Source organism: Sciurus carolinensis, chromosome 19 (assembly GCF_902686445.1).
Source record: "Sciurus carolinensis chromosome 19, mSciCar1.2, whole genome shotgun sequence".
NCBI lineage: Eukaryota > Metazoa > Chordata > Mammalia > Rodentia > Sciuridae > Sciurus > Sciurus carolinensis.
The window spans coordinates 17288126-17314464 of record NC_062231.1 but is presented as its reverse complement, the minus strand read 5'-3'; the positions used below and the strand labels follow the sequence as shown (position 1 = coordinate 17314464).

The 26339-nt window shown below is 38.3% G+C and overlaps 1 protein-coding gene across 4 annotated transcripts in view; it reads left to right on the top strand.

The window, feature by feature from the left end:
- Grm7 (glutamate metabotropic receptor 7) overlaps positions 1-26339 on the top strand; it is a 902155-nt gene that overhangs the window by 611052 nt on the left and 264764 nt on the right. For all 4 annotated transcript variants that reach the window (XR_007106295.1, XM_047535033.1, XM_047535032.1 and 1 more), the window contains exons 6-7: positions 10551-10751; positions 19956-20095. Coding sequence is in view for 3 of the 4 variants with exons in the window: in XM_047535033.1 (XP_047390989.1) it covers positions 10551-10751; positions 19956-20095 (341 nt within the window). In the remaining variant the exon portion in view is untranslated. The remainder of the gene's footprint in view (positions 1-10550; positions 10752-19955; positions 20096-26339) is intronic.

Here is a 26339-nt window from a genome sequence, read left to right as displayed (position 1 = left end):
GTGCTCCACTAGGAAGCTGCCCCTCTAGGGGTGGTGGCCTTCAGGTGGGGTATATTCCCTGTCAGTGGGCAGAGTCACCTCCACTTGGTGACCGATAGTCAGGCAACGGGGGTCTAGACTGTGGTCTGGGGCACGTCTGGTCTGGGCCTGTATCTCTAGTTCTACTGCCCAGGTGGGAAAGCCTCGCTCAGTGGGGAAGACTCACTGGGTGGGGAAGTGTTGTTGGGCAGCTCTCCTCCGAGAAGTTCCCTTCGGTCCAGAACTACCACCTGGACTGGGCAGCCGTCCTCTTCAATGTTCCTATAGGTCCGCATCTACCACTTGGACTGGGGAGCCCGGCACTGTGAGGGACTCTCTCCCTGAGCGGCCCTCCTCTGCCACGTTTCTTGGGGACTGGAGCTATCACCTGGGCCAGGGATCCTCGCCCTGTGCTGAAGCCTCTGGCTGTGCGGCCCTTCTCCAAGAAGCTGCTTGTGGTCTGGTCCTGCCACCCTGGTCTGGGATCCTCACTCTGCATCGAAGCCTCTCGCTGTGCGGCCCTCCTCTGTAGTTCTCCCGGTTGACCGGGTTCACAGCATCCAGGAACTTCCCTGCATTCCGTGACTACTGCCCCATTCGGGGAGCCTGCCCAGTGGGAGAGATTCACCCGGCTGCTCTGAGCTGGTCCCGAGTCTCTCAATACCTCCTCCTCTTGAATCCTGGGTCCTGTCAAAGGGCCTCCCGTCTCCTGCAGGTGTCCCAGGAAGGGAACCGCCCTTCCGATGATGATGGCCATGCCCTCAGGAATAATTCAAAATGCCTGCACCAGCTTATAAAGAAGCTGGGGAGCCCCAGTGAGGGTGCGCTGAGTCAGCACAGAGGCCAGTGCAGTGTCCCTCAGGAGTAGTGGGGGCAGGCAGGCAGGCTGGCTCAGTAATGGCATCCAACCTTGATCTCTGGGGGTCAGGTGGGCTGGCTCGCCTACTGGCTCGCTTCTTGATGGCAACCAACCTCGGCGTGGAGGTTCTGAGCCAAGGGATGGTAGCAGCTGGGGAGGGAAAGAGAAGGAGGGAGAGTCTGGCTTCAGACCCTCCCAGATTCTAGCATGTGTGGGTCTTAACCACCCCTATCAGGACTTTGACTCCAATTCCGGTTTCAGCCAGCTGGGAGAGGTCAGCCTTGGATCTACCCTGGCCGAGACTGGGAATGGGTCCCGGAGGTGACTCCACTGGTTTGCTGCCCAAGTTTTCTCTTCCTTACTATCTTTGCTTTTCCTGCAAATGTGAACTTTCTCTCTCTATCTCTCTGTCTTTTCTTCGCCCTCCCTTTCTCTGCCTTTCTCTTTCTCATTCTCTCATGCTATAATTAATGGCCATTATCATTCTTTTCTTCTAGGACTCTTGTTTTGTCTTGTTTTTCCTTAAATGCTATATTTTTCGAACTTACAATTTTGATCCTACATATCTAGGTTAATGGTTTTTTTTATCGATTCCATTTTTGTTCAACTCTAGAGTTACTTTTGAATATCTGTTACATTGCAATGGAAAGTCACCTATAAAAGGCTACAAGGCCTTTCTTTTGTGTTATGTGTATATTGTGTTGTCTAATGTCATGTTGTCTATGTATGTACATGATAGCAAAATTGACACAAAGAGCAAGAGTTCATAACATTAAAATTTAAAAAATGGATCCAGATACCTTAATTCACGTGATTCAAAATGTTCACTTTAAATTGGGTAAGCAAATGAAAGTAAAATATCTTTGAAATTACTTACCTCACAAGTCTCTAGGTGGTCAAATTAATAAAATGTTGATATCTATAAAATTTCTAATATCAGTTGTTTCCAGGACTCTTCTTCCACTGGAGTCGGTAGATACTGTTCAATACACTTGTATGATATCTTGGTTTTTAAAGTAAAATCAGTAGATTTGACATGTATGGGGTTACTCAAATTGTTTGTTAGAGACATCTGATTAGCCCCGCCTTACCTGAGATAAGGCTCTGCCTCCCACCCTGCTGCATGTCAGAATGCTCCAAAACAAACCAGACTTCAGCTTATTTAAAGTTATATTCAAAAGATTGTTTTTTGTTTTATAGGATAGATAAGATAATATAGACCCCAATTGCAGAAGTACTGCTTCAGGAACAAACAACCTAAATTAATTTGAGATAATAAGCCATCACCTATCTCAAACAAGGGATATAATGTGTAGCTCAACCAAGATTCAGGATAGCTATTACACGAACTAAATGTTTTACTGTTGTTAATTCCATTTTTTATTTTCCCAGTAAACTCTATAACTGTTGACTGATTAATGTTTTAAATAAAAGGGGGTAAATGACTGTAAAGTCATAAACATTAAAGTTAAAGCCCAGTACTCTTACTTTATGACAGGTGAGACTGGCTTGCTGGATGTTTAAGATCAAACTTAGAGATTGAGATTAAATACAGGGACCAAGAAAAACAATATTTAATTCTTGCCCTCTGAGTCAGTCTGAACCCAGGGAATGGGAGAACTTCTCTAAGGAGCTTTGCAACTCTGGGCCACATGATCTCCCAATCAGGGAGATTAATGAGACCACTAGAGGATGAAAAGCCCATCAGTGCCCCTGCTGCAAAGAGGAGGGTCATTGAAAAAGGGAGACATCCCTGATGCTTCCAAAGGATGTCACCTCATCAAAGAGACCATACCTAGCGAAAGGCACTAGAGGAGCTAAGAAGCTACTTTCAAGTTCTCCATGAGAGACCCCTGTGGGAACTCAGCTGACCCTTAACAACAGATAAGAACAACGTCAGTTTGACCAGCTTGATCTTGAACACCTAGCAAAACAGTTAAAATCAAAACATAGTCATTCCCAGGCATTTTAAAAGAAGAAACAAGAGTTAAATGTAACTTAAGATGTACACTTATGTTAACCCCAAGAATAAGTAAGACTGGAGGCTACTAAAGAGATTCTTAGGCAGGAGTGCCTGATAACCATCAAGAGAAACTGCCGGAATCAGAAATTTTGGGTCGTTTTAAGGTCTACAGATCTTCGTAAACAGGACCATGCCTGCTAAAGAAAGTGTCGTTAGACATGGAGCCAGCGTGTATGTGAATAGCCACGTAATGCTCAGTGCAAAGTCTTTCTTACTCATAGAATGGTCCCCTCAGGTAACAACCTATTGGGGGTACATGCTTACTTGTATGTCTATCTTAAATAATATGTGCTTGAGATTTTATTGGACAATAAACATTAATCAAAATAAAGTCATGGTTAAAGACCAGATGCTGATTTCTTTAATAATTTCTTAACTCTTAAGTTGCTAAAATTCTTTTATTTTAATGTAGTTTGGTTTTTCCGCCAACTTTTGATAATTGTTCTGAGTCCTGACCTTTTACTCAAGGAAAGACCTGGGAATGCTACAAGAGTGGTCACCATAACCTTCCATTTCCTCCAGTGGAAACTCCAGTGAAACTTCCAGTGAGGATAAGAAAACTTACATAAGAATCATGGCTTGCATGAGCTTGAATATTATTTATGATTCAAAGCTAAAGCTGAAAAGGAAAAGATTTAATGGAGAAAACCTCAAGCTCATCACTTTCCCCTGTTTAGCTGGGGAGGAAATCATGTGGTTCACTGTCTATAGTGTGCGGTAGAGTAACAGAAGGAAATCAGTGGGAAAATGAGAGTGTCTGCCCCATAGTGTGTCGTGAGAGCTAAACGTCAAACTGTGAAACATGCTTCCGATGGGACGTGGCCCATAAAAAGTCTACAAATAAACACATGGTACCCATGATGCCGGGACCCACTGGGACCCCATCATCCTCTTCTCAACTCACTTATCCCACTCAGTTCTCACTCATCCTCACCTAAGAGTAGAGGCACAATTCTATTCCTGACTCGATGCAGACCTTCTGATTTTCCTTCTGTTGATAATATTTTTTGCAAAGTCATGGATTTTTTTTACTTTTGGATTCTCTAAATGGGGTCACTATAGAAGATGCCACTAAGTAAACATTTGTAAACACCAAATCTTATTTTTCCATTAGTCTTCATTTTCTAAAGGGAAATATATACTTGCGAGGGGATAAAATACCAAGTCAACAATTATTTATTTTTCTGAGTTAGACAGGATAGCAGTAGTATCTTAATAAGACATGCTGGGTAACTACACCCATATTGTATTTTCAAAATGTTGCAACTTCTCCAAACACTTCAGGATCTTCCCACCCTGCCGTCCCTGTATCCTCCATATTCAGAATCTAGCAGTTTCCTGGTAACCAAAATGTACTCTCTCTTTTAAAAAATCCTATAACATTTTTTCCTCTTTATTAGGGTATTTATTATTTTTCATATATCCAAACATCAGTTAATTATATACCTCACTACTCAGGACTTCCACCTCAAGAAGTAATTGAGTGTTGATGCTCAAAAGAATTAATTTGCTTAATGCAAGGTTTATGGGTACCAGGTGCCTCTCAGTATAACAGGCAGCTTGGTCTCTTAAAAGGGTCCTCAGCACCAAATGGGCATTGTTTCAGAGAGGGCTTCCCAGTACAAATTACTTGAATTAATATTTGAAATCAGAATAAAAATTGCAATTTTTCATTCCCTTAGAAGCATGGGGGACGCAGTGGGCCAGTTGGTTCAATGTCCTGGATCTTCCTGGTAACTGTATCTTAGTGTCATAGCAGATGTTTTTATTAGTTTCCAGGACCACCCAGCATCCTGTCCTGTCTCTCCTCTCTCTCTTTTAGATTTCCCTTCAAACAGCATTATTCATATTAATAATTTCATGTCAGTGATTTTGTTCAATTTCCATGTCTCTCCCCTAACAATTTGCAGATGCTTCTTTACTGAGGCACATATTCTGAGAAGCGGTTTGTTTGAATGGGCAAGTTAAGCAGGTACTTCAAAGAAATGTCCTCGCTAGCACTACAAACATTAGAATTTCTGATAGCAAAAACCTTTATGGATTATTCTTGTGTAGGGCAATCCACAATTTATTCAAGAGAGGGTTAAAAGAGTGTGCAGTTTGAAGATAAATACTGGACTCCAGGTAAAAGTAACAATGGGAGCAGAAAATCAGGAGACTTGGAAAGCTAAGCCTCTTTGCATGCTGTAGGAGTGGAAGATAATGCCTCAGAGTTCTCATTTCCTCCAAATCCCTAGACTCTTTCCTGGGAAACATGACAAAAAGGATGAAGTGCCGTTACAAAGAAAGTAAAAGGGTAAAGAAACAAAACAGCATCTCATTTAATCAGAAAGGTTGAAAGAAGGAGCCATTAATGGAGAATTAACTGGAAATGCTTTTTAAAAAATTCTGTTTCCAGCTGTGCTGCTGAAAATATTTAGTGCCGTATTCCAATGTGTGTGTATTGTGTGCTTAATGGTAGTCCTTTAAAATGTTGTAAAGTGGTGCATAAATAGTGTTTAAGCAAGCCTGGAAGTTATTGAGTATCAAACTTTAGTAAGTGGCAAAACCACTTAATACATTCCATTATAAAAACAAATGTAGGAGCTGGCTGCAGTGTTGGTGGTGCAATCCCAGTAGCTCAGGAGGCTGAGGGAGGAGGATCACAAGTTCAAGGCCAGTCTCAATAACTTCTTGAAATAAAAAATTAAAAAGGGCTGGGGATGTGGCTCGGTGGTTAAGTGCTGGGTTAAATCTCCAGTACCAATAATAAACAAAAAACGTAGGGTGATTTTTTTGTTTTTTAGGCTTTTAACACTCAGCTCAGATGTATTTTCATGTCCCTGCCACATATTCATTGTGGGTATGTACTGTGTATTTTCTTCAGGCCTATTCAATAAATAAAGTAATTGCGGAGTGTATGGGGAAAGAGTTTTTCGATGTCATCAACTAATCTCACGGTAAGAGCAAATAACATTCTTAGAAGTTTCCCTGGAGCTGTTTTCGAATTTCTCATGATTAGAACTGTGTTCCTTGACTTTTCCTATACCAGGCCCTCCAAAGGTAATGGCATGGACGATGTCAAGTCAGGATGAGTCTCGGGAGAGATCCACCAACTGCTCCCCTTTCATGGGTGGCCACCAATATTTGAACAGAATCGGATTTCAGTTAGGAGAGGAGGTGCAGGGGACGGTAGATAACTAGCCAGAAACTGTGGGGTTGGTAAAGAATTGTGTCTGCTCTATTAGCAAAAGTAAAGTTTAAGTGTTTTTTTTATTCTTTACATGAACTTGCCACTTCTGATTTTCTTGACATAAGGATACATTTTTCCAGTTCTGTTAGCTTGACACATTTAACCCTCAAGTCTTCTCAAATTCTTGAATACATTAATATGCCTGGTGATCCTCCAAGACAGGGATAGAACCTGCAGTATTTCTCAAATAATAAAATATTTTGTTATTGTAAATAGTTCAGTTATTTTCAAACAACTGACCTTCTGGGACAAATGTCTTCATGAATACAGTTTAGAAACTGTATTTTATTATAGTAGTATATATATGGCCATAATGCCTCCAATAGTACACTTTGTAAGTACTATAAAAATGAGAGAAATTTGTAAAGTATCAAGTTACAAAGTCAATATTTAAAACAGTTAGCCTGGGGCTGAGGTTGTGGCTCAGTGGTAAAGCACTTGCCTAGAATATATGAGGCACTGGGTTCACTTCTCAAAACCACATATAAATAAATGAATAAAATAAAGTCCATCAACATCTAAAAAAATTAAATTAAATAAAATGGTTAGCCTTATAAGTTCAATGGTAATGTTAGAAAAATAAATACCACAGTATAGCAAAATGATACTGTTAGAATTTGGTTGGAGGGCTCGCTGTGAATTTCTTTCAACCTTGCTTTATGATTTTTATATTTTTGTAATAGAAGTTTGAAATATAACCAAATAGTCATATAACAAATATAACAAAACAAAGCATAACTTTCATATACACAAAACCAGTGAGAAGATAAGCGGAAAAGAAAACTATATATATATGGGGAGGGGAGGGAGAAAGAAAGGTGTCAAAAACAAGATATAGTAGTCCAAGGCTATACCTTGGACATAAATGTGTATGTATATTTATGTGCATATGCCTATTTATAGATATGTGATTATGTTTGTTTACATTTCTATTTATATATATAAACATATATATATATATATAATATACAAGTAAATGAAATACTGACTGAACTTTTCAAGCAACACTTTATAATCTATGTGAGAAACATTTTAAAACACTATTGGGGAAGCCAAGTAAATGTGGGTAAATTAAAAGACATGCAGGACATGAGACAAATTCAGTAAACATATCATCAAATTTTTTGTTTGATTTATTTTTTGGAAGCTAAATAACTGTTAATAAAGGCTATTTCCAAAAAATAAGCAAAAACATCTAGGAAGATTGGGAAAAAAAAATCAAAAACAACAAAACAAATGAACAAACAACAACAAAAAGTCAAATAAAATATTCAAAAAATTATTTTTGGATAATTGGATGGAAGAATACATTCCAAGTGAATCCAATGTTGATCTGTATGTTAGAGAGTTACTAGGAGAAAATATAAAATATAAATGGAACCTGGAGTGGTACATTTTTGTTCTGGACATGATTGAGAATCCAGATGTAATGAAGGAAAAATCAATAAATTTTATTAGAAAATTTTTAATCAAACAAAATTATATTTGAAAAAGAATAAAGAAACAACCAGGGAAAATATTTGTAACTGAATCTCTAAGAATTAAGTTAATACAATTTTTAAAAATAGAAAATATTTTTTAAAGTTAAAATTACCTCAATAATGAACAATTTGCACAAAAAGAAACCATTTGCATCTTTCTGTGTGCAAAGATGTTAAAACTCCCACATTAGAAAAAAACGCAAATAAAAATGCGCTCACTGTGGTGGCTTTTCTTACATATGTGATAGATGCAAATTCTAGATTTACATTATACTTGGTCAGAAATGAACATCTCATCTATTGTAAAAAAGCAAAATGGCAAAACCCTTTCAAAGGAGTTGACTGATACATGGCAAAATTCAGGTGAAATTTACCTCTTAACAAAGTAATCTCTCTTTCCAGCATCTATCCCCAAACACACAAAAATTAAAAAAAAATAAAAAAACAAAGTATGTACACAAGGTTGTATATTACACTGTGTTGTTCATATTACTTGTTAGATGTGGTTGTTCTAAGAACATCATTTACATAGTATGAGAATAAAGTAACTGAGTAATCATGACACTGTCTCTAAGAACCAGCATTTTCCTTTTAAGAGAAAGTAGTAAAAAAAACCAAGATTAAATAAAATCCCAGCAGTCTTGAATTTTATTTGAAAGTAGCAATATGAATGTACAATAAAGCCCTAGTTTCTGTGACATGCAGGCAGCATCAGGTTGGTATGTAAATGAGCTTCACAGGGAACAAAAAGTGTCTGAGAGATTAATGTATACTCTCAATAAGAGAAATACAAATTTCTTATTTGTATTTTTCTTGAATTTCTCTTATGCATATTATGCTTCCCATTTTAATAAATGCTCTGAAAATAATCTTTCAGCAAAGAACACATTTTTTAAAATTTTAGTTGTAGATGGACACAATACCTTTTATTTATTATTTTTATTTATTTATTTGTTTTATGTTATGCTGAGAATCAAACCCAGTGCTTTGCACATGCTAGACAAGTGCTCTACCACTGAACCACAACCCCAGCCCTACACGTGGTTTTAACTCAGTGGGTATCAAGAGTCCCCTGTATCTGGGAGCACTGGCACATGCCTGTGATTCCAGCTAGTAGGGAGGCTGAGGCAGGAGGATCTCAAGTTCCAGGCCTACCTGAGCAACTTAGTGAGACCTTGTTTCAAAAAAAAAAAAAAAAAAAAAAAAATCCTGCTTGTGTTTTTCAGGGCTTGGGGTATGGAATTCCTACTGCTCTTTACTACACAAATGTGCCATAGAAGATGATTTTGGAAAGTATCATTGAGAGTGAAACTCAATCTGTGGCTATTCATCTTTCACAGAGGACAGGAAATCTAAAGAGAATAAATAGTATTTATTATGTACTTAATACATAATTTAATACAAGTTGTGTAGGACTGGTGATGGAAGAGAAAATGAAAGAAGAAAATGTCTACAACCATTAAAACATATCTATCTTTAATGTTCAGCCAGAAGCTTGAAATGTTCTATGAAAATCTTTAATTAGAATTGAAGGGCAATGTGTAGGAGACCTTTAGGTTGTGTTGTGGAGAAAGAATAGTGGGTGAAAAGAAAGAGGTAGGGTATCTAGCAAACCAAAGAGCAAAACCATACTAACAGAAAGATTAGTCATCTGTATTTAGAAGGGAAAAAATACATAGGAAATGGTGGGGCAGGTGAAATGAACATGGGTTTTGAGGTTTGGGGAACCTAAGTCTTTGTGATTGCTCTACCTGTAAATGATCATGGGAAGGTAATTTGGCCTCTGGAAGCCTCAGCTTTGCCTTGAATAGAATAAGAACAAATAACATGAAACTCACAAAGTGTGGATGAGATAATAATTTTAAAAATGCATTGTTTCCAAAACAGCATGGGGACTTAATCAGTGTCAGTCTATTATTAGGCAGCTAAGGGCAAAGGAGAGAATACTCTTTGTTGTCAGGGTAACAGATTTGGTTTTTATTGTGTAGTTAGTGGAGAGCCAAGGAAGGATTCTGAGCATGGAGTTGTGGTGGTCAGCTCTGTAGTTTGCAAAGGTGAATAAGGAGGAATGAATAATTGCAGGTAGATAGTAAGCATTGCACCCCACTAATGATAGTAAGGCATCCGTAGAGTGTCAAGAACTGTTCAGTGTTTCAGAGGTAAAATTCAGAGGACTGGCTATTCATAGACCAATATATGTGAAAGTGAGGAGTGAGAGAATAAAAAAGGATCACCAGGGTTTCTAGTCTGAGCACCTCAGTCTCCCATAATACCAAGAGTTCAGATAGGCAGCACGGTAGGGGGAGTAGGTATATAAAAGTTAATGAGTCCAGGTGTGAAATTTAGAATGTTTTCTATCATTTTCCTGATGGCCTGTCCAGAGCAAATATACTTTAAAGATTTGAATTCAAATTTGGGAACTCCGTTTCTACTCCCCAGACCCTTGATTTATATATTGGATAGTGTATTGATTTATTGCAAAAGCTGTCATTGTGACCCTTTGAAGTACTGCTTCTAAAGTTTATCTAATAAGCTGGGCAAAGGGGAGCACACCTGAAATCCTGGTGATTCAGGAGGCTGAAGCAGGAGGATTGTAAATTTGAGGACATCCTCAGCAACTTAGTGAGACCTTGTCTCAAAAAATAAAAAGCGCTGAGGATGTGGCTCAGTGAAAAAGCATTCCTGGGTTCAATCCTCAGCACCACAAAAATAAAGTTTATTTAATAAATCAGGGTGGTTAGTGTAACATGCTCCAAAGCAAATTACCACAAATTCTTAAAATCACCTGAGATGCAAGCCAGATGTGAATGTGTGGCTTGCATTACTGTATTCCTTAAAACTTTCATTTCTTAATGCTCATTTGAAAGTCAATGCAAATTTAGACCTTCTACTCAACACCAATCTTGGTGCATGTGTGTTTCTTGTTTTAATGTGCAGGACAGGAGAGAATTGGAAAAGATTCCAACTATGAGCAGGAAGGTAAAGTTCAGTTCGTGATCGATGCTGTGTATGCCATGGCGCATGCTCTTCACCACATGAACAAGGATCTCTGTGCTGATTACCGGGGTGTCTGCCCAGAGATGGAGCAAGCTGGGGGCAAGAAGTTGTTGAAGTATATCCGCAATGTTAACTTCAATGGTGAGTCCCTACCCTCTGAGCTTTCTGGAACCCAAAATGGTTGGCACTCTGTGTTTCATAAATTAAGTAGCTGCATCATTATTTACTCTTGAGCTTGTGTCAAAACCTGGTGGATTATATAATTTCAAATGATTGAGTCGGTGCATGAATGAGTGATGGAATGAAAGTGAATGAATGAATTGATATTTGGGGGTTGTAGTTCATTCTTACGCTGAAGTAGAGAAATTTTTGCACAGGATTGAATTCTTCCTTGATAAATGTAGGTGGGTAAGGGAGGAGAGAAGAGGAAGGGAAAGGAACAATATGGAGACTTAAACTCCAAGCATCACATCCACAGTCCAGTCAGAAAAAAGAGGAGTGGGTGGAAGTTACACACCCTTCACATGAACACAATTGGTACCCAAGGTAATAGTAGTAGTAATTCTAATTTGCCACACTAATCACATCTCACAATACAAACTTATTTTTCAAAGTGCAGAATGCAGAAGACTGTGGTGTGTGTGTGTGGGGGGGTGGAGATTACCATTTCTTTCATGGTACCTTTGTACTGTCTTGATTCTTAAAACATTTTAATGTTTCATGTCCCCCAACTAAACAAATAAGTCAAATAAACCTGAATGTAGAACACAAGATTCAACATATTTGTAACAAATATTCCTAACTATATCACAAGTTAATAATATAACCACATTAAAGGGAAAAAAGAAGAAAAAAAATGCAAAAAAACTTTGAGAAATAGAATTAATTATATAATGTATGACTAGAGAAAAAATAACGTGGATAATATACAGTCGCTAGTAAATATGTGGGATTTTTCTCAATTTTGAAGCTAATTTATGTGTATTATGGGACTAAGAAAATAATTAAGAAAATATTGTGGATAGTAAGAACCAGGTTTCTCTTTGGTGGAGATAGAGATTACCAATAAATGAAAGGTAGAGTGCACTGTGTTGTGTCAGATTAGATTTGCAGATATCTGCATTTCTTCATATACATGCAAATGAGTAGTTATAGGAACAGATATACAGATATGCATCTGAATGTGTCTAGTTCCCTGTACCACCTAGGTATGTCCACTGAGAGGTCCTAGGAATAGTGGCACCCCAGGAAAAAATAGTGTGTGGCTCTTGGATCTTCAGGAAAAAGAACTAGAGTTCCTTAGAGAAGGGAATCCAGAGCCAGTGCAGAGAAATTACAGGATGCACTTGAGATATTTTGTGCCAGAAAATAAGAAAGAATTCTAGTAGTAGAAGGGTTGCAAAAGCTGCCTTCCACAAAGGAAGAGAGCACTCAGAAGTTAATGGGGTTGTATGAAAGGACTTAGATCCAACTTGGAAGAGATCCAACTGGCCAATTCTGAGACCACAGTGGATTATAATTCATAAAGGAAAATAAATATTCCATACTAGTATAAATAAATAATTGGATTGAATAAACAAATGTGAGAAAACAAGGGGCATGATAGAATGACAGAGAGATGGAAGTGAAAAAATCACCATTTGCAAAGACCTCAGATGTTTCTGGCAAGAATCATTGATGGGTGCTTAAGTTACTGGGTTAAAGTATAATGAGAATCAAGGTGTTTTCATAGTCTCAAAAGTATGTTCAATCAAGATACATATTAATTTACAAGGTGAAAATAGTAACATTGAAGTGGAGGAAACTTGAAGACAGCTCCTTGAACAAATGATCAAGGTGAAGGAAACCAGTAATGACTTATTGTCAGTTTGTGTCTTGATACTGTGTATAGGCACTGTTACAGCATTACGTCTGAGGTCTTATTGCAAAAAATAAATTGCATGCATAAATAATAATATGTGAAATGTAGAATAATATATAAGGAAACATTAGGCAAATCCAAATTTCTAAATTTTTAAAAAAATATTTTTAGATGGACAGAATGCCTTTATTTGTTTATTTTTATGCCATGCTAAGAATGGAACCCAATACCTCACACATGCTAGGCAAGTGCTCTTGTCACTCAGCTACAGTTCCAGCCCAGGCAAATCCACACTTAAAGTTATTTAAGAAAATCACTGACTAATGCTCTTCAAAAGTATCCAGTTTAAGCCAGGTGCTGTGGCCTATGTCTATACTTGCAGCTACTAGGGAGGTTGAGGCAGGAGGATTGCTGAAGTCCAGGAGTTGGAGGTCACAGCAAAACCCTGTCTTGAAAAGAAAATGTGTCCGGGTCATGAGAAAAAAGCATTGCTATTAAAGGTGTTGTTGGAATATTGGTTGATCTTACACCAGAAAAGGACATTCATGGGACAGTGAAGGAATTATAAAATTTGTTTCATAGTTTTAATACATCAGCATCAATTTCCTGGTTTAATTAGTTATATTATGGTTAACACAAGACAGTAGCAACTCTTTTTGCTTCTCTAATTGGAATTAAAATTCCATTTAGACCCACAATATTGTGTCCATCTTTCAGGAGTTACCTAGTATCCAGATGAAGAGATCCAGTTTGGGGAGCAAGTTTCCTAGTTAAGTTGGAGATATAAATGACCATATATAAATCCAGAATATACTTCAACTCTAAGTCATCTTCTTTTCATATTTTTTTTTCTGATCTTACAGAATCTCTTACTATATACAACCAATTTTCCCAGAACAAAACAAATGTGAATTTTATTACCTATAAAGCAGTAAATAAAATAAGCTGAGATTAGTTCTGATCTTTGTATTCTGGTCCATGTAAATGAGTGACCATTCTTACACTAGTGATAAAAATGTTTTTTTAATCAAGTTTTCTTAATTATATGTTCCCCTGATTTTTCTCCCAATTATTATGGACTATGGACTCATTTTGTTCAGACTGTCTTATCTGCTGGTGAACTAGTGTTACTGATTTTTAGAACAGGGGATGGAGACATAGATATTTATCTATATCTATCACAGTGATTACCATGTGCTAGAAACTCTGCTAAGAACTTTGAATATTTTGGCTCATTTACTCCTCAAAATTACATGATGTTTTGATTCTATTTTTTTCTTTTTCATGGATACTGTGATTCACAAAGATGTTAAGAATCATGATGGACAGAGTTTGTACACCTGGGTAGAACCTAGGAACATAGAGCACCTGAATCCACAATATGCCCCCTTGACTACTATTTTCAGATCACAGTGTCTTGTTCCATTATTCCTGATGGTCCATTTTAGATCTCAGGTTATTGGGGATTTCACTGCAAAGGTCAATTTCCCCTTTGAACCACCAGTGTAAACATGCTCTGTGGACCACATAGTATCTGAGGAACATTTTTTTTTTTTTTTTTTTTGATCCAGACAGTCAGGAGACCTTTTATAGCTTCTGGAACATTGCAACATTGATTGATGGCAGAGCTCAAAAGTGTTTGTAAAGCAAAGAAGCTGTACACAACTTAATCAATGGAGCCCACGTTGCTTTAAGAGTGGAAAGAAACTTGACATGTTTTAGTTGTTCAATTTCTTGATTTTTAGGGAAAGAAATCAAATACTGGGACATGAGAAAATGTTTTTTCTGAGACTTCACAGTGAGCAAATGATAGAGACCTAGGGCTCACGTCTCTTTCCAGGTCATTATAGAGAATTTAGTCTTTCTTTCATATGTGTAGGATTTTGATTGTTCTTCATCCCCTGTTACTTTGTTGTGCTCCTGTTACTTTAGTAAGAAATTCCATTCACCCTTTAGGAATTTTGTTTCAGATCAATAGAGTACAATTTAATACCTCTGACCTTCAATTTAGGAAATGATCATAGAGTATTCATAAAGTATTACTACAACTTCGCCCAGTACTTTGCCTTCTCTTATGGGTGGAGGGGTAAAATAACTCTTCATTCCAAGCCACCTTTTCCTGCATCCCAAATGAATGCAAAATCCTGAGCCAAAATCCATTTTAGTTATTGGTATGTTGACCCATTCAACCAGATAGCAGTACTTGGAAATGTAATGAATTTGGTGTCTGGATATAACATCTTGATATAATAATGTGTTTAAAGTATGTCTTGATCTATGTTTACTCATTTCAGGAGAAACTGAGGCAGGAGATATTTTGTGAAGATGTCATATCTCACATGCTCTTCTTGGAGCATGATGTTAGCTTTCCTTCATCAAGAGTTGAGATCTGTGTTCCTTCTCTTTGAATTTGAGTGAAGCTGTGACTAATGTGGAAGTGACATTATGTGACTTCTCATGCACAAAAAGTAATAGGACTCTCCATGTTCTCTTGGAATATTTGTACTATAAACACAACTATTATCCTAAAAAAAAAATGTCACCCTCACAGGCTACATGTGGCTTCTCTGGCCACAGCCCCAGCTGAGATCCCACCTTACAGCCCATGTCAATTATCCCACATGTGAGCTTCTTCCATTGATGTACATGGTCTAGAGATGCACTGTCTCTGCTGGGTCCTGTCTAATTGCCAAATCCATGTTTTCATTGCCTTAAGCACTGAGATTTAAGGTGATTTGCTGAGCAGAAAAAGATAACAGGAACCCATATCAGTGCAGCATTTCTGGACTCTGCCCAGGGTGGTAAAATGAGAACAGAAAACCTATCAGGCAGTTCACTTGATGCAGGGAACCTTTCGTCATTGGGGCAGTCTGAATCCCCAGTCCTTTATTCAGGAAGAAAGCGATTTTGTTCACATCCTCTCACCTGTAGAGTTTTCAGGCATGTGTTCACTCTCCTCTCTGCCACCCCATCCCCCATCTTCTCAAGTAACCCTATTTCTTTTGCCCAAGGATACCTGTATTCTGGTCACAACACCTTGTAGAAATCTCTGCAGGTGATCACCTCCTCTTTGATTTCTTCTCTCAGGACTTCTTTGATTTTCTTTTTAAATATAGAGTTCATTGAATACAATGACTCTGTTTTTTTTTTTTTTTTTTTTTTTTCCTCTCTCAAGAAGTTCAGGAGTGCTGTTAAAAAAGAACTACAGCAAAAAAAAAAATTAGAAATAATAACCCAGTTGCAATATAGAATCCATCCAGAAGGTCAAGACTACACAATATGCTATTACAAGTCATCACTTAGATAAAGTATCCAGCTCTTCTGCCTGGATTTTTTTAAACACAAACTTTAATGAGAATGGAAAGGGCAGGACAAGACTCATTTCTCCTAATAAGATTGTGAGGAAGAAGATTTAGACAACCTGTCCCATTCCAATGAATATTTAGCCCATGTTCTTGAGACTCTTCTGAACCCTAGGCTCCTATACAGTGAAAGTTTCATTTATATTATTGAATGAATAGAAGCTGTAGAATTCCTAGTAATGTAGAACATGAAGCCTAATATCCAGTGTAAAAAAAATGAATATCTGCATGTTATTACTGCAAAATGACAGGATTCTTGTTTCTTCCTGATAATGTGAAATCCAGATTTCATTTCTTCTACTTATAGGCTTAGAAGACTCGCTGAAAGCAGTAAGCCAATATTGGAACCTTTCTTTTTGTTGTTATTGATGTAGCTTTTGTTTTCTCCCTACTCTGGGTAGGTTTGTGTTGATTCGTACATGGAGCTTACAAGATCTCTGTTATGATAAAGTGGGTGCTTTTGTACTCTGCAGGGATAGTGTCTCAGTAATACAGAGGAGAAAGATATTAAAATAGTGCCTTTGGCTGCATAGAGATTAAACTAGTGACACTAATTGGTGGGACCAAATCAGTGTTGTTCATAGGAGATTAGTTTCCACTCCCAAACTAGGCTCTAGCCTGTTACCTGGGGGGATAAAAGTTTATAGCAGTGGAGACATTTAAATTAAATACCAGTTAACAGGGGCAACATTGGTACCCTGGAAAAGACTGAAGTGTGGCTAACTGAAGGTATGTGTTCTGTCTGGTTTTGAAATATCAGCAAATCAACAATAACAAGAAACGGTATTTAAAAATTGTTATCTGTTAAGCATTTACTGTGTAAAAGGCACAGAACCAAGTCCATCATCAACATGATTACATTTAATTTTCACTCTATGAGCAACATAATATGAGTGCCTGGAAAGTGAGACCTTAACAGGGGCCAAACTTCAATGAAGTGGTAAACTTGGAATTTGAACCCATTCGAGAAGATTCCAATACCAGTTATCAAGCAATATTCTAGTGTAATTAGCTGGATGATAAGGACAAGTGACTTCCCTTTTGTAGACAGGGTATGCTTCCTCGCTTATAAAATGAGAAAGTTGGGTGCTCTGTCTCCCAACTTTCATTGGCCACTCCAACCATAAGAAAATCACTGTAAACTTGATGGTATAAACAGTGCACATCCTTTATCTTACAGTTCTGCTATCTGCAAGTTCAGTACAGATTCCCCTTAACTGGAAGTTGAGGTGAAGACAGGGCTGGTTCCTTCAGGAGACTCTTGGGGAAAGTCTGTCCTCTAGCCTTTGGTGGCTCCTGGAGGCCACTCAGCTCGTGACCTAAGTCTCATATCTCTCCAACCTCCTGTTTCCATCATCATATCTTCTTCCACCTTTGACTCCTCCTGCCTCCCTTGTATGTGGACTGTTGTGATTGCACTGGGCCTTTCCAGATTATCCAGAACAATCTCCTATATCACGGTCCTTAATTAATCTTTTCAGAAAAGACCCTGTTGCTACAGAAAGTAGCATTTTCAGGTTCTGTGAATTAGGACATGAACATATTTGGACCATTATTCAGCCTACTACAAGCTGATTTTTAAAAGCTCTTCTTTAATATCCAGTGGTGTCATAAAATCCTGCAACCAGTAATTGTAGGATGGTATGCATCTGCTTAGCTGTTCCTCTGTGCTGCCTGTACTGCTGAGCCCCTACTTCCTGGAGGGTCACTGTCAGTATGAGTTTCCAACTTGGTATGGTAGGCCTCTTATAACCACATGCATTGCCCTCTCTGGCTCTCATTTTAACTTCGTCCTTGTGTTGAATGATCATTTGTATGGGACCATTTCTGACATTATGCTTGTTTCTTCAAGTACTGTCTTTCTTTTTTTCTTTTTTATGGCTATTTTAAACATACTCCCTCCTGTCTGTTAACATGCTGTGATAGCTTTCTCATAGGAATGCAGCCTCCACATCATCTTGTTACCCTGTCCAGTCTTGTCATCCTTGGCTTACATGTTTTGAAGCAGTCTTCACCCAGTTCCTATTTTCATGTTCTAGAGAGAAAATGCCTTGTTGTGGTTTAGATATGTGGTGTCCCCTAAAAGCTCATGTGTGAGAGACAATACTAGAGGGTTCAAAGGTAAAATGATTGGGTTATGAGAGCCTTCACCTAATCAGTGCATTAATTCACTTATAGGGATTAGCTGGGTGGTAACTGTAGGCAGGGAGGGTGTGACTGGAGGAGGTGAGTCAGTGGGGGCATGCTTTTAGGTTTTATATTTTGCCCCAGTGAATGGAGCTCTCTCTCCTGATTACTATATCCTAGGCTGCTTTCTTCTTCCACACTCTGGCCTTGTTGTTCTGCTCACCTTGGGCCCAAAGCAGTGAATTCAGTCACTTATGGACCGAGACCTCTGAAACCATGAGCACCAAATAAACTTTTCCTCCTCTCAGATTGTTCTTATTAGGTCTTTAATACAGTGAATAAAGCTGACTAAACAGGCTTCTGCCCTGCACTGCTTGAATGTCTTTCTCTGGTACATGCCTGATGAGCCCACTAATGTAATCCACATGTCCCCAGGTTCGTGCACTCTGAACATTAAGGATCCCACTGGGTCACGGGAAACCCACCTAGGTAACAGCATAGGCTTTGACCCTCAGGCTCCTCCCAATCTCTCTTCCTCCCCACCGGCTGGGTAAGCACTTGTTCTAGACTGCTCCACACCCATTCATCCCATTAGCCCTGTTGTGAGGCTGGCTGCCTGTTTGTCTCTGGGATCTGGAGTAATAAACATCACCTGTCCATCACCGAGTCTGAGTCCCTCACTGTGCTGCACCTGACTGCTGACCCTTCCTCAGTTTCCTCCCTTAACAAATTACCACATGGTATTTTTTCATCCATGTCATTAATGCAAGTATTCTGAATTCTGCAGAAGTTGGAAACTTGGCTAACTAGATACAGAACTCTGTCACTGTTAATATTTTACATTTAATAATGAGAAAATTATCAAAAGTGCTTCATGGTCATTGCCTATCACTTCTTCATACCTGTTCCATCCCCGAAATAAAATGTAGTAGAGTGGACTTCTCAGTGATGCTGTTCTGGCTTGTAAATTAACCATGAATTTACTTATTAATGACAGGAAGTAGACCATTGTTTTCTGGTAGGAATATTGAGCTAGTATATTATAAATCTATAGGCAAATATCAGACATATGCCATAAGTTCGGTGATATTTCTCCTCATTTAAGGAATCATGGAAAAAACACAAGTTACTGAACATTTTTTTTTATTCTTTTGTTAGTGTTGCTTAAAGTAATCAAATCTTGTGTCTTGCCTTCTTTGTGTATGGTTTGACAAGTGTTCCATGTAGTTAATGCTAAGGGTCTTTAATTCATTCAAACTTATGCACTTACATATTGTGTTTGTATAGATTCAATAAATGTATTAGTCTTTTTAAAGTGACTTCAATGTCACATTGATTGCATCTTAAGGACATTCTAAGAAGATGCAAATGGGGGATTGAGAAAGAAACTTATGTTTATGGAACATCTTCTAGACCCACTGCTAAGCATTTTAAACTGGTTATCAAATAAATTGCAAATAATCAGCCAAAAAATATTTTAAATGTAATCAGTAGACAAGTACATATTTAAACAAATTTGTGTACTTAATTTCTTTCTTGTTTTTAATTATATACTCTTTTAAAAATTTATTATTTGTGAAACTGTTCTTTGTTGGTTGGTCAAAATTTAGCGTTAGATATAAACTAAAATAATAATAACCATTATGGTGATCATAATCATGTTCAGCAACAGTAGCATTATGCCAAAACTTACGTCATCTCTGGAAAATAATAGAATTTTTATTCCTCTGAAGAGGAAAGAATTTAGAATAAAATTTTAAGGAACAGAACTGGAATTCTTCAAAAGAAGAGGTGGGTTGTCTTCCCACTTCCTTTTATAATTAGCATATACAGGCCTGGAGATGACCTGCCTCTGAATAGCACAAACCACTTGGGGAAAGCATTGGTGTTATTTCCCAACTTTCTCCTCCACAGGTCTGCAGACTCACCCACAGCCCAAGGGACAGAAGAAATCTGGTTTCACTCTAAAATCTGTGTTTTCCTTGCTTTCTTCAGGCAGTGCTGGCACCCCAGTGATGTTTAACAAGAATGGAGATGCGCCTGGGCGGTACGACATATTTCAGTACCAGACGACAAACACCACCAATCCTGGTTATCGTCTGATTGGGCAGTGGACAGATGAACTTCAGCTTAATGTGAGTTCTACTTGCCCCTCCTCTTCCCTTGTACAATGAATGAGCAGAATTTTAATCTGCTCAGTTAGACAGTTTAATCTGCTCAGTTTCTCAGTTTTGGGTGCTGAGATTAAACCCAGGATCTCGCAAGTGCTAGGTAAGCACTTAGCATGGAGCTACACTCCAGCTCTGCCAACAGATGCTTCTTGTTTTCATGTTTGCATGCAATACAAGTGAAGTTGCAGTTTGTTACAGGCAACAAGAACTGATTAATAATACCAGTAAGGGTGATGATCACGGTCATGGATTAGGAAATGTGTGTTGAATTTTTTGCATTATAGTTACCACCTCTGTGAAATCTCATTTAATCCAAAGCTTATATTGTTTAACAAGTTATCTCTGTCACTTTTATAGGATCCTTCTCTTAGACTTACCTTTGTCCTTTCTTTTCTTTCTTCTTCAGTGATAATGTGATTTTTTTATTTCTTTGAATGATCATAGTGACTCATTTTGGTTTAAACTGAGACTATCTAATTAATTGCAGTACTAGCACTTTCCAAAACTTCTACCTTTTTCCGTAGAATGTGATCTCAAGTAAACAGACACTGCTTTGCATAAGATTAAATCTACTTGCTGATGTTCCAGCTCAGGGAGAGTCAGGTACAGAGAGACAGAGTGAACATTGTCTCTTATTCAGCTTTTTTTGGGTTCAATTTAGTCCTTGGATAGGTTGGATGAGACACACACATTTGGGAAGTCTGTCTGCTTGACTCAGTCTACTGATGAAAATGTTCATCTTCTCCAGAAATACCCACTCAGGCACACCTAGAATAACAAGTGACCAAATATCTGGGTACCCTTTGACCCAGTCCAATAGACAAATAAAATTAATCATCATAGTTCCTTTCCCAGAAAATTCTGTCTCTTCTGAAGCTGGAAATGATGTCACCAGCCTTTATCAGTCTGTACCTTTGGATGCACTTTGGGAATTTTTGAGAGTGAGGGTGGGGTGGGGATTTGTTTCATGGTTTCTGGAAAAGGGAACAGTGAAATGGCCACAAGCCAGTTACCTTATTTGCCCATTCCCGAGGCCTGACTTTGCTTATACCTGTCCCTTTTCCTTTCCTGAGTTTCACTAGCCAAATGAACTGACACCAAGCCTGAGCCTAAAGGATTATAATATGGCATCCAAGAATGAATGGAACTAGATCGCAGGTGCCAGCCCTAGCTGAATGCTCAGGGCCACAGCCAGCAAGCAGCTAAAAATTATCCTGAATGCAAGGTGCCCTAATCTTGTATGCAAAAAGCAATAAAAGATAAATCAGACAACTAAAAAGAAAATTCCAACAAATAGTGATAAAAAGTAGAATCAAAGTGTGATATAATCTGATGGATTTACTTAAAGTGTGCTTTATTTGGTATTGCTTGTGTGATAGAAGATGGATTGGTCAAGACTAAAAGAAGAGTCAAAGTCTGTGGCATGTGTGAAATGCACATAGATTATTAGAAAACTGAGAACTTTAATGTTTTCTAGCATGATCTTCTTCACCTATGTTGAATTTTTGGCATGTGTGATTTGTCTGCGTATATAAGATTTTGTCAGCTGGCATTCACCAGCTTCATATGTGATCTGGAATTCCTTAAACACAACCAGCAACAATACTAACTTTATTTTTATTTGCCGAGTATGTATTTTATCCCTTGTGAGAATCATATCTGATAGACCATTCAACAAGTTTGGTGGTAGTTCTATTTTCACAATACCTGTCTTGGGATATACTCTGTGAGAGGCAGTGGGGACGTCCATATTGGGGAAGGAAACAAGATACTTGTTCTCATGCAATTGACCACGTGGGATGGTGTACAGGTAGAGAGATGTGTATGTGGTCACTCTAGAGAGTTACAAGAGAGATGGTCGGAAAAGGAATGATAGAAATGGAGATGGAGGGTCCAAGGGATGAGCATCCAGCTGATAAGAAGGCTAATGCAGTCCCTGGTGAGGGACTGGGGAGATTCCAGAGCAGTAGCTAAAAGTCTTATCTATGAGGTTCCTTGTACACAGTGGTGAAAAGCATTACTTTTATTATGAATGCATTTAAAAGCCACTAAGAGGTAATAAGGAAGTGACTGCTTTAAATTAAAGAATAAAAATTACTTTGCTGGGAAGATAATGAATTGAAAGGGACAGAAGGGCAGCAGAAAGACTGATAAAGAGTCTATTGCAGGGACTGGGGTTCAGCTTAGTGGTAGAGCACTTGCCTAGCATGTGTTAGGCACTGGGTTCGATCCTCAGTACCACTTAAAAATAAATAAAGGTGTAAAAAGCAGCTTTTACAAAAAAAGAGTCTATTGCAGATGTTAGGCTACAACAGGGGGGCTTAATGAAGTGATTTGCAAACTTCAGTATGTACCAGAACCATCTGGTGACTTGTAAAAACCTGAACCATGGGGCCTCATCCCCAGGGTTTGATTCAGAATGCCTGAGATTAAGGGAGACCTGAATGTTTGTCTTTCTAAGAAGCCCCTGGGTAATGCTGATGGTCCTTTAAGAACCACTGGCTTAGAGATGTTTAATGATCATGGAGACGAAGCCAAATGAGAGGTGTATATGTATTATTTAAGGGGCTATGTGGATGCTGGCAGCCCTTCAGATGAGAAAGAATAGGAGGGAGTAGGAGGAATAAAATCAAGATTGCCAGTTCTTAACTTGGGTTTTTAAATATGTGGGACTTCTTAAATATTCAAAAGCCAAATGAAATGGATATAAGCCTGAAATGCAAACAAGAGTTTTAAGCTATAATTTTTTTAAAAAGTAAGTTATCAAGCTATAAATGGACTTGAAGAAGAGAGAAAGGAGAATAGCAGAGAACTTCTGGCCTTCTAGACCTCTTAGAAAATCATACAATTTCAGTCCAACTACTCCAATAGCACCCAGTATAAAATATTCAATTTGGCTTGAAAGTTGGGCCAACTATATACTTGGAATTTTCTTTTGGTTTTATGGAAGCTAGATCTGAGGTGTACGTTTGGGGACACTTTTGATTCCACTTGGTCATGCTGAGGTGAGTGTGTTATGAAGAGCTGATGGTTTCCCTGAGTCCTCAGGTGGATGCTGTCGTTTATGCTTGGTATCGCGTGCAGGCTCAAATGAGACATGAACAGTCATTTTTGAACGGTGAGAGTCTGGGTTAGTCCAACTAGAGTGACCACTTAGCAGGTTGTGAGGGAGGTCACCTGTGGACCCCTTTTTTTATTAAGTTGAAATTGAGTCATTCTGGGGAAAAAAAGAGAAGAAAAGTACAGTCTCTAGAGTGCACCTCATCCTCTTACCTGGAGACACACAGCCATGGCCCAGGTGTCTTATCCAGTGATTGGCATCCTGTCCAACAACATTCTACCCATGTTCTTTCTTCTGCTGTATTTATTAGGATTCAGTTTAACACACCTGTGAGAGTGGAATTGGAGCAAGCATTATTTTCTAAGTTTGCTTTCCTCTTAGCAACAGAAGAAAACAAAGCATTTCAAGTAGAGGATGTTCTTTTCTTCATTTGCAAAGACTCAGGGGTACCCTTGTGATCCCCAGTCATATCTTCTCTAGCAAATGAAAATTTCAGGAGAGCTTTCTCTGAGGTCAGTAATTGCAGACAAGTTTCTGAGCCAAGAAAGTTGCAGGTTGTCTGGATCCCAGTGCTGTAGAGCAGAGTCATGTGCCTTTTCTATATGCAATGGGCTGTAACTGAGGTGCCTAGCAGTACATCTTCTGTTAATGGAGCATTTCATGTACTGTTACTGCCAGCATGGTGTCCCTGAGCCCTGACTCCTCTGTGTTCTAAGAGATGACTACATGGCTCTGTACCAGAATATTTCTGCATTAATGAGAAATTTGCAAAAGAGAATTTTAGAATCAGCAAAGGCATTTTACTCTCCCAATTGCAACTCCTAAGTAATTAACCTTGACTTAATTTTCTAGATTTCTATTCTACTAGCAAGAGATTTCACAAAACATACTTCCTGAGAGAAAGCAAAAGGGACACAAGCAACAAATATGTATTGCTTCTCTGCAATGTGTTGGGCAATATGAAGCCTACGGAGACTCTAGGGTTGAAAGAGCAGGCCCCTACGTTCTGAGTCCACAGACTTCAATAGGAATGTATAGATTACATTGTCGACTACATGTAGGCATTGATTTAGGGGGTATCCGGTATATTTGAACTGACTCTTGAAATATAAGTAGTAATTCCAAGAAAGTCGCTGGGTGTGGTTGTGCACACCTGTAATCCTAGTGGGTCAGGAGGCTGAGGCAGGAGGATCACAAGTTCAAAGCCAGCTTCAGCAACTTAACAAGGTGTTAAGCAACTCAGCAAGACCCTGTCTCTGAAAAAAAAAGTATTAAAAAAAAGGGCTGGGGGTGTGACTCAGTGGTTAAGTGCCCCCTGGGTTCAATCCCCAGTACAAAAAAAAAAAAAAAAAAAAGGGAAAGGAATGGAATGTGGATGCTTTTGAAAATTCTACAAATATTTCATAAACTGTACTGATACCATGATGATCAAAATAAAGGTGATTTGGGAGGATATTATCTTAAAGTGAAATTAGTAGAAAATTCAGATATGCACAAAATGTTACCCAAATAACTAAAATTTTCTAAAATAGTGAAATGTTAACGTTCTATTGTTAACTGTTTTTTTTTTTGTTGTTGTTGTTGTTTTGTTTTTTGATTTTTTGTTAAAAGGGAGCTATTCTTAAGAGGTAGCTTCCTGGAGTGGTTGACATTCTTTTTTCAATAACAAATGGAGTGAAGATTGCTTTACCTTTTCTGAATTACTTAAGTTCTCATAAACCTCGTTGATCTGTCATTCTTTAGCTGTGGTATGGAGTTTGTTAGCTTTTTCTGTGATTTCTTCCCTATTGAACTTACAAGTCACACCTAGAGACTAGAAAGCTCTTTGGAGGTAGAATCCAAGTTTTGGTCATTGCTTTGAATCACTACTAGAATAAGAGTCCTTTTAAAAATTGTACCATGTATAATGAACTTGTAGTCTTCTTAATGGTGGGTGTTATTGGCAGTTATCTGCCATCTTCTTCCCTTTGGGAACAGAGCACCCAAGTTTCCTTCTCTAGCCATGTGGCTTACCTTAGATGTTTCCAAGTCCAAGGATGGCGGCTGCTTTAGTCTAAGCCAGTCCCTGCGACCATAGTGATAGAGATGGGCACGCAGACTAAGCCTGTCCAGTTGGGATGAGCCACTGAATGTCTGCTGGACTGTATGGGATACCAACAATGTCTCTTGGAAATGGGTGAGTCTGTGGAGGCCATGGGGTAGGGGTTCTGGAAAAGAGAAGTCAAAACTTTGAAAGAGAAACTAGGTCTAGGTCATATTGTTTGAACTCTCAGAAACTTTATTGAAAGTAATTGTTAATACTTTCTGGATCCTTCAGTTATGGATAAATGAAAGCAATTTAGGCAAGATACTGTTCACTTGTAATCTTCTCCATCACAGTAATCAAAAATTTTAAAAGTAAATTGTTTTTTGTATTTACCTAATATGGAGAAGAAAAATAAGAGTAAGTCTCTCCTCTTACCAGGCAGATTTTTTTTTTATTTCACTAAACTAAACTGACTAAAAATTAATTTCAGCTAGGTGTGGTGGTACACGCCTGCAAAACCACTGGCTTAGGAGGCTGTGGCAGAAGGATCCTGAGTTCAAAGCCAGCCTTAGCAATGGTGAGGCACTAAGAAACTCAGTGAGACCCCGTCTAAATAAAATACCAAATAGGGCTAAGGATGTGACTTAGTAGTCGAGCGCCCCTGAGTTCGATCCCTGATACTCCCCCCCAAAAAATTAACTTCAAAAATCTGTGATTTTTTTCAAATAGTGAATCTTTTCACACTACTTAGAATTTTGGTTGTCATGAACATATAAAGACATAAGAAAAGTTGATTGCCAAAATCACTTTAATAAAATCAAATATCCCCAAATCAATAATTACTTACACCTGTCTCTATAAAACTACTGATCACTCTATTGTATCATAATTTCAACAGTAAAAATATTTTAAAAATTTAATCACACTCATGATTTATAACATGACAGGTGGGATATGGGGTAATAGACATAATCAGCAGTGTCGACAAAAGGAAAAATATGTAAGTTGTCAAAACCCAGTACTTCCTCAGCTGCAATTTGAAGGCTTCTTTTTGTTGCCCATTATAATTAATATCTCATAATTTGTAGCTTTATTATTAGTAATTAGGTGTGCAGGCTTTG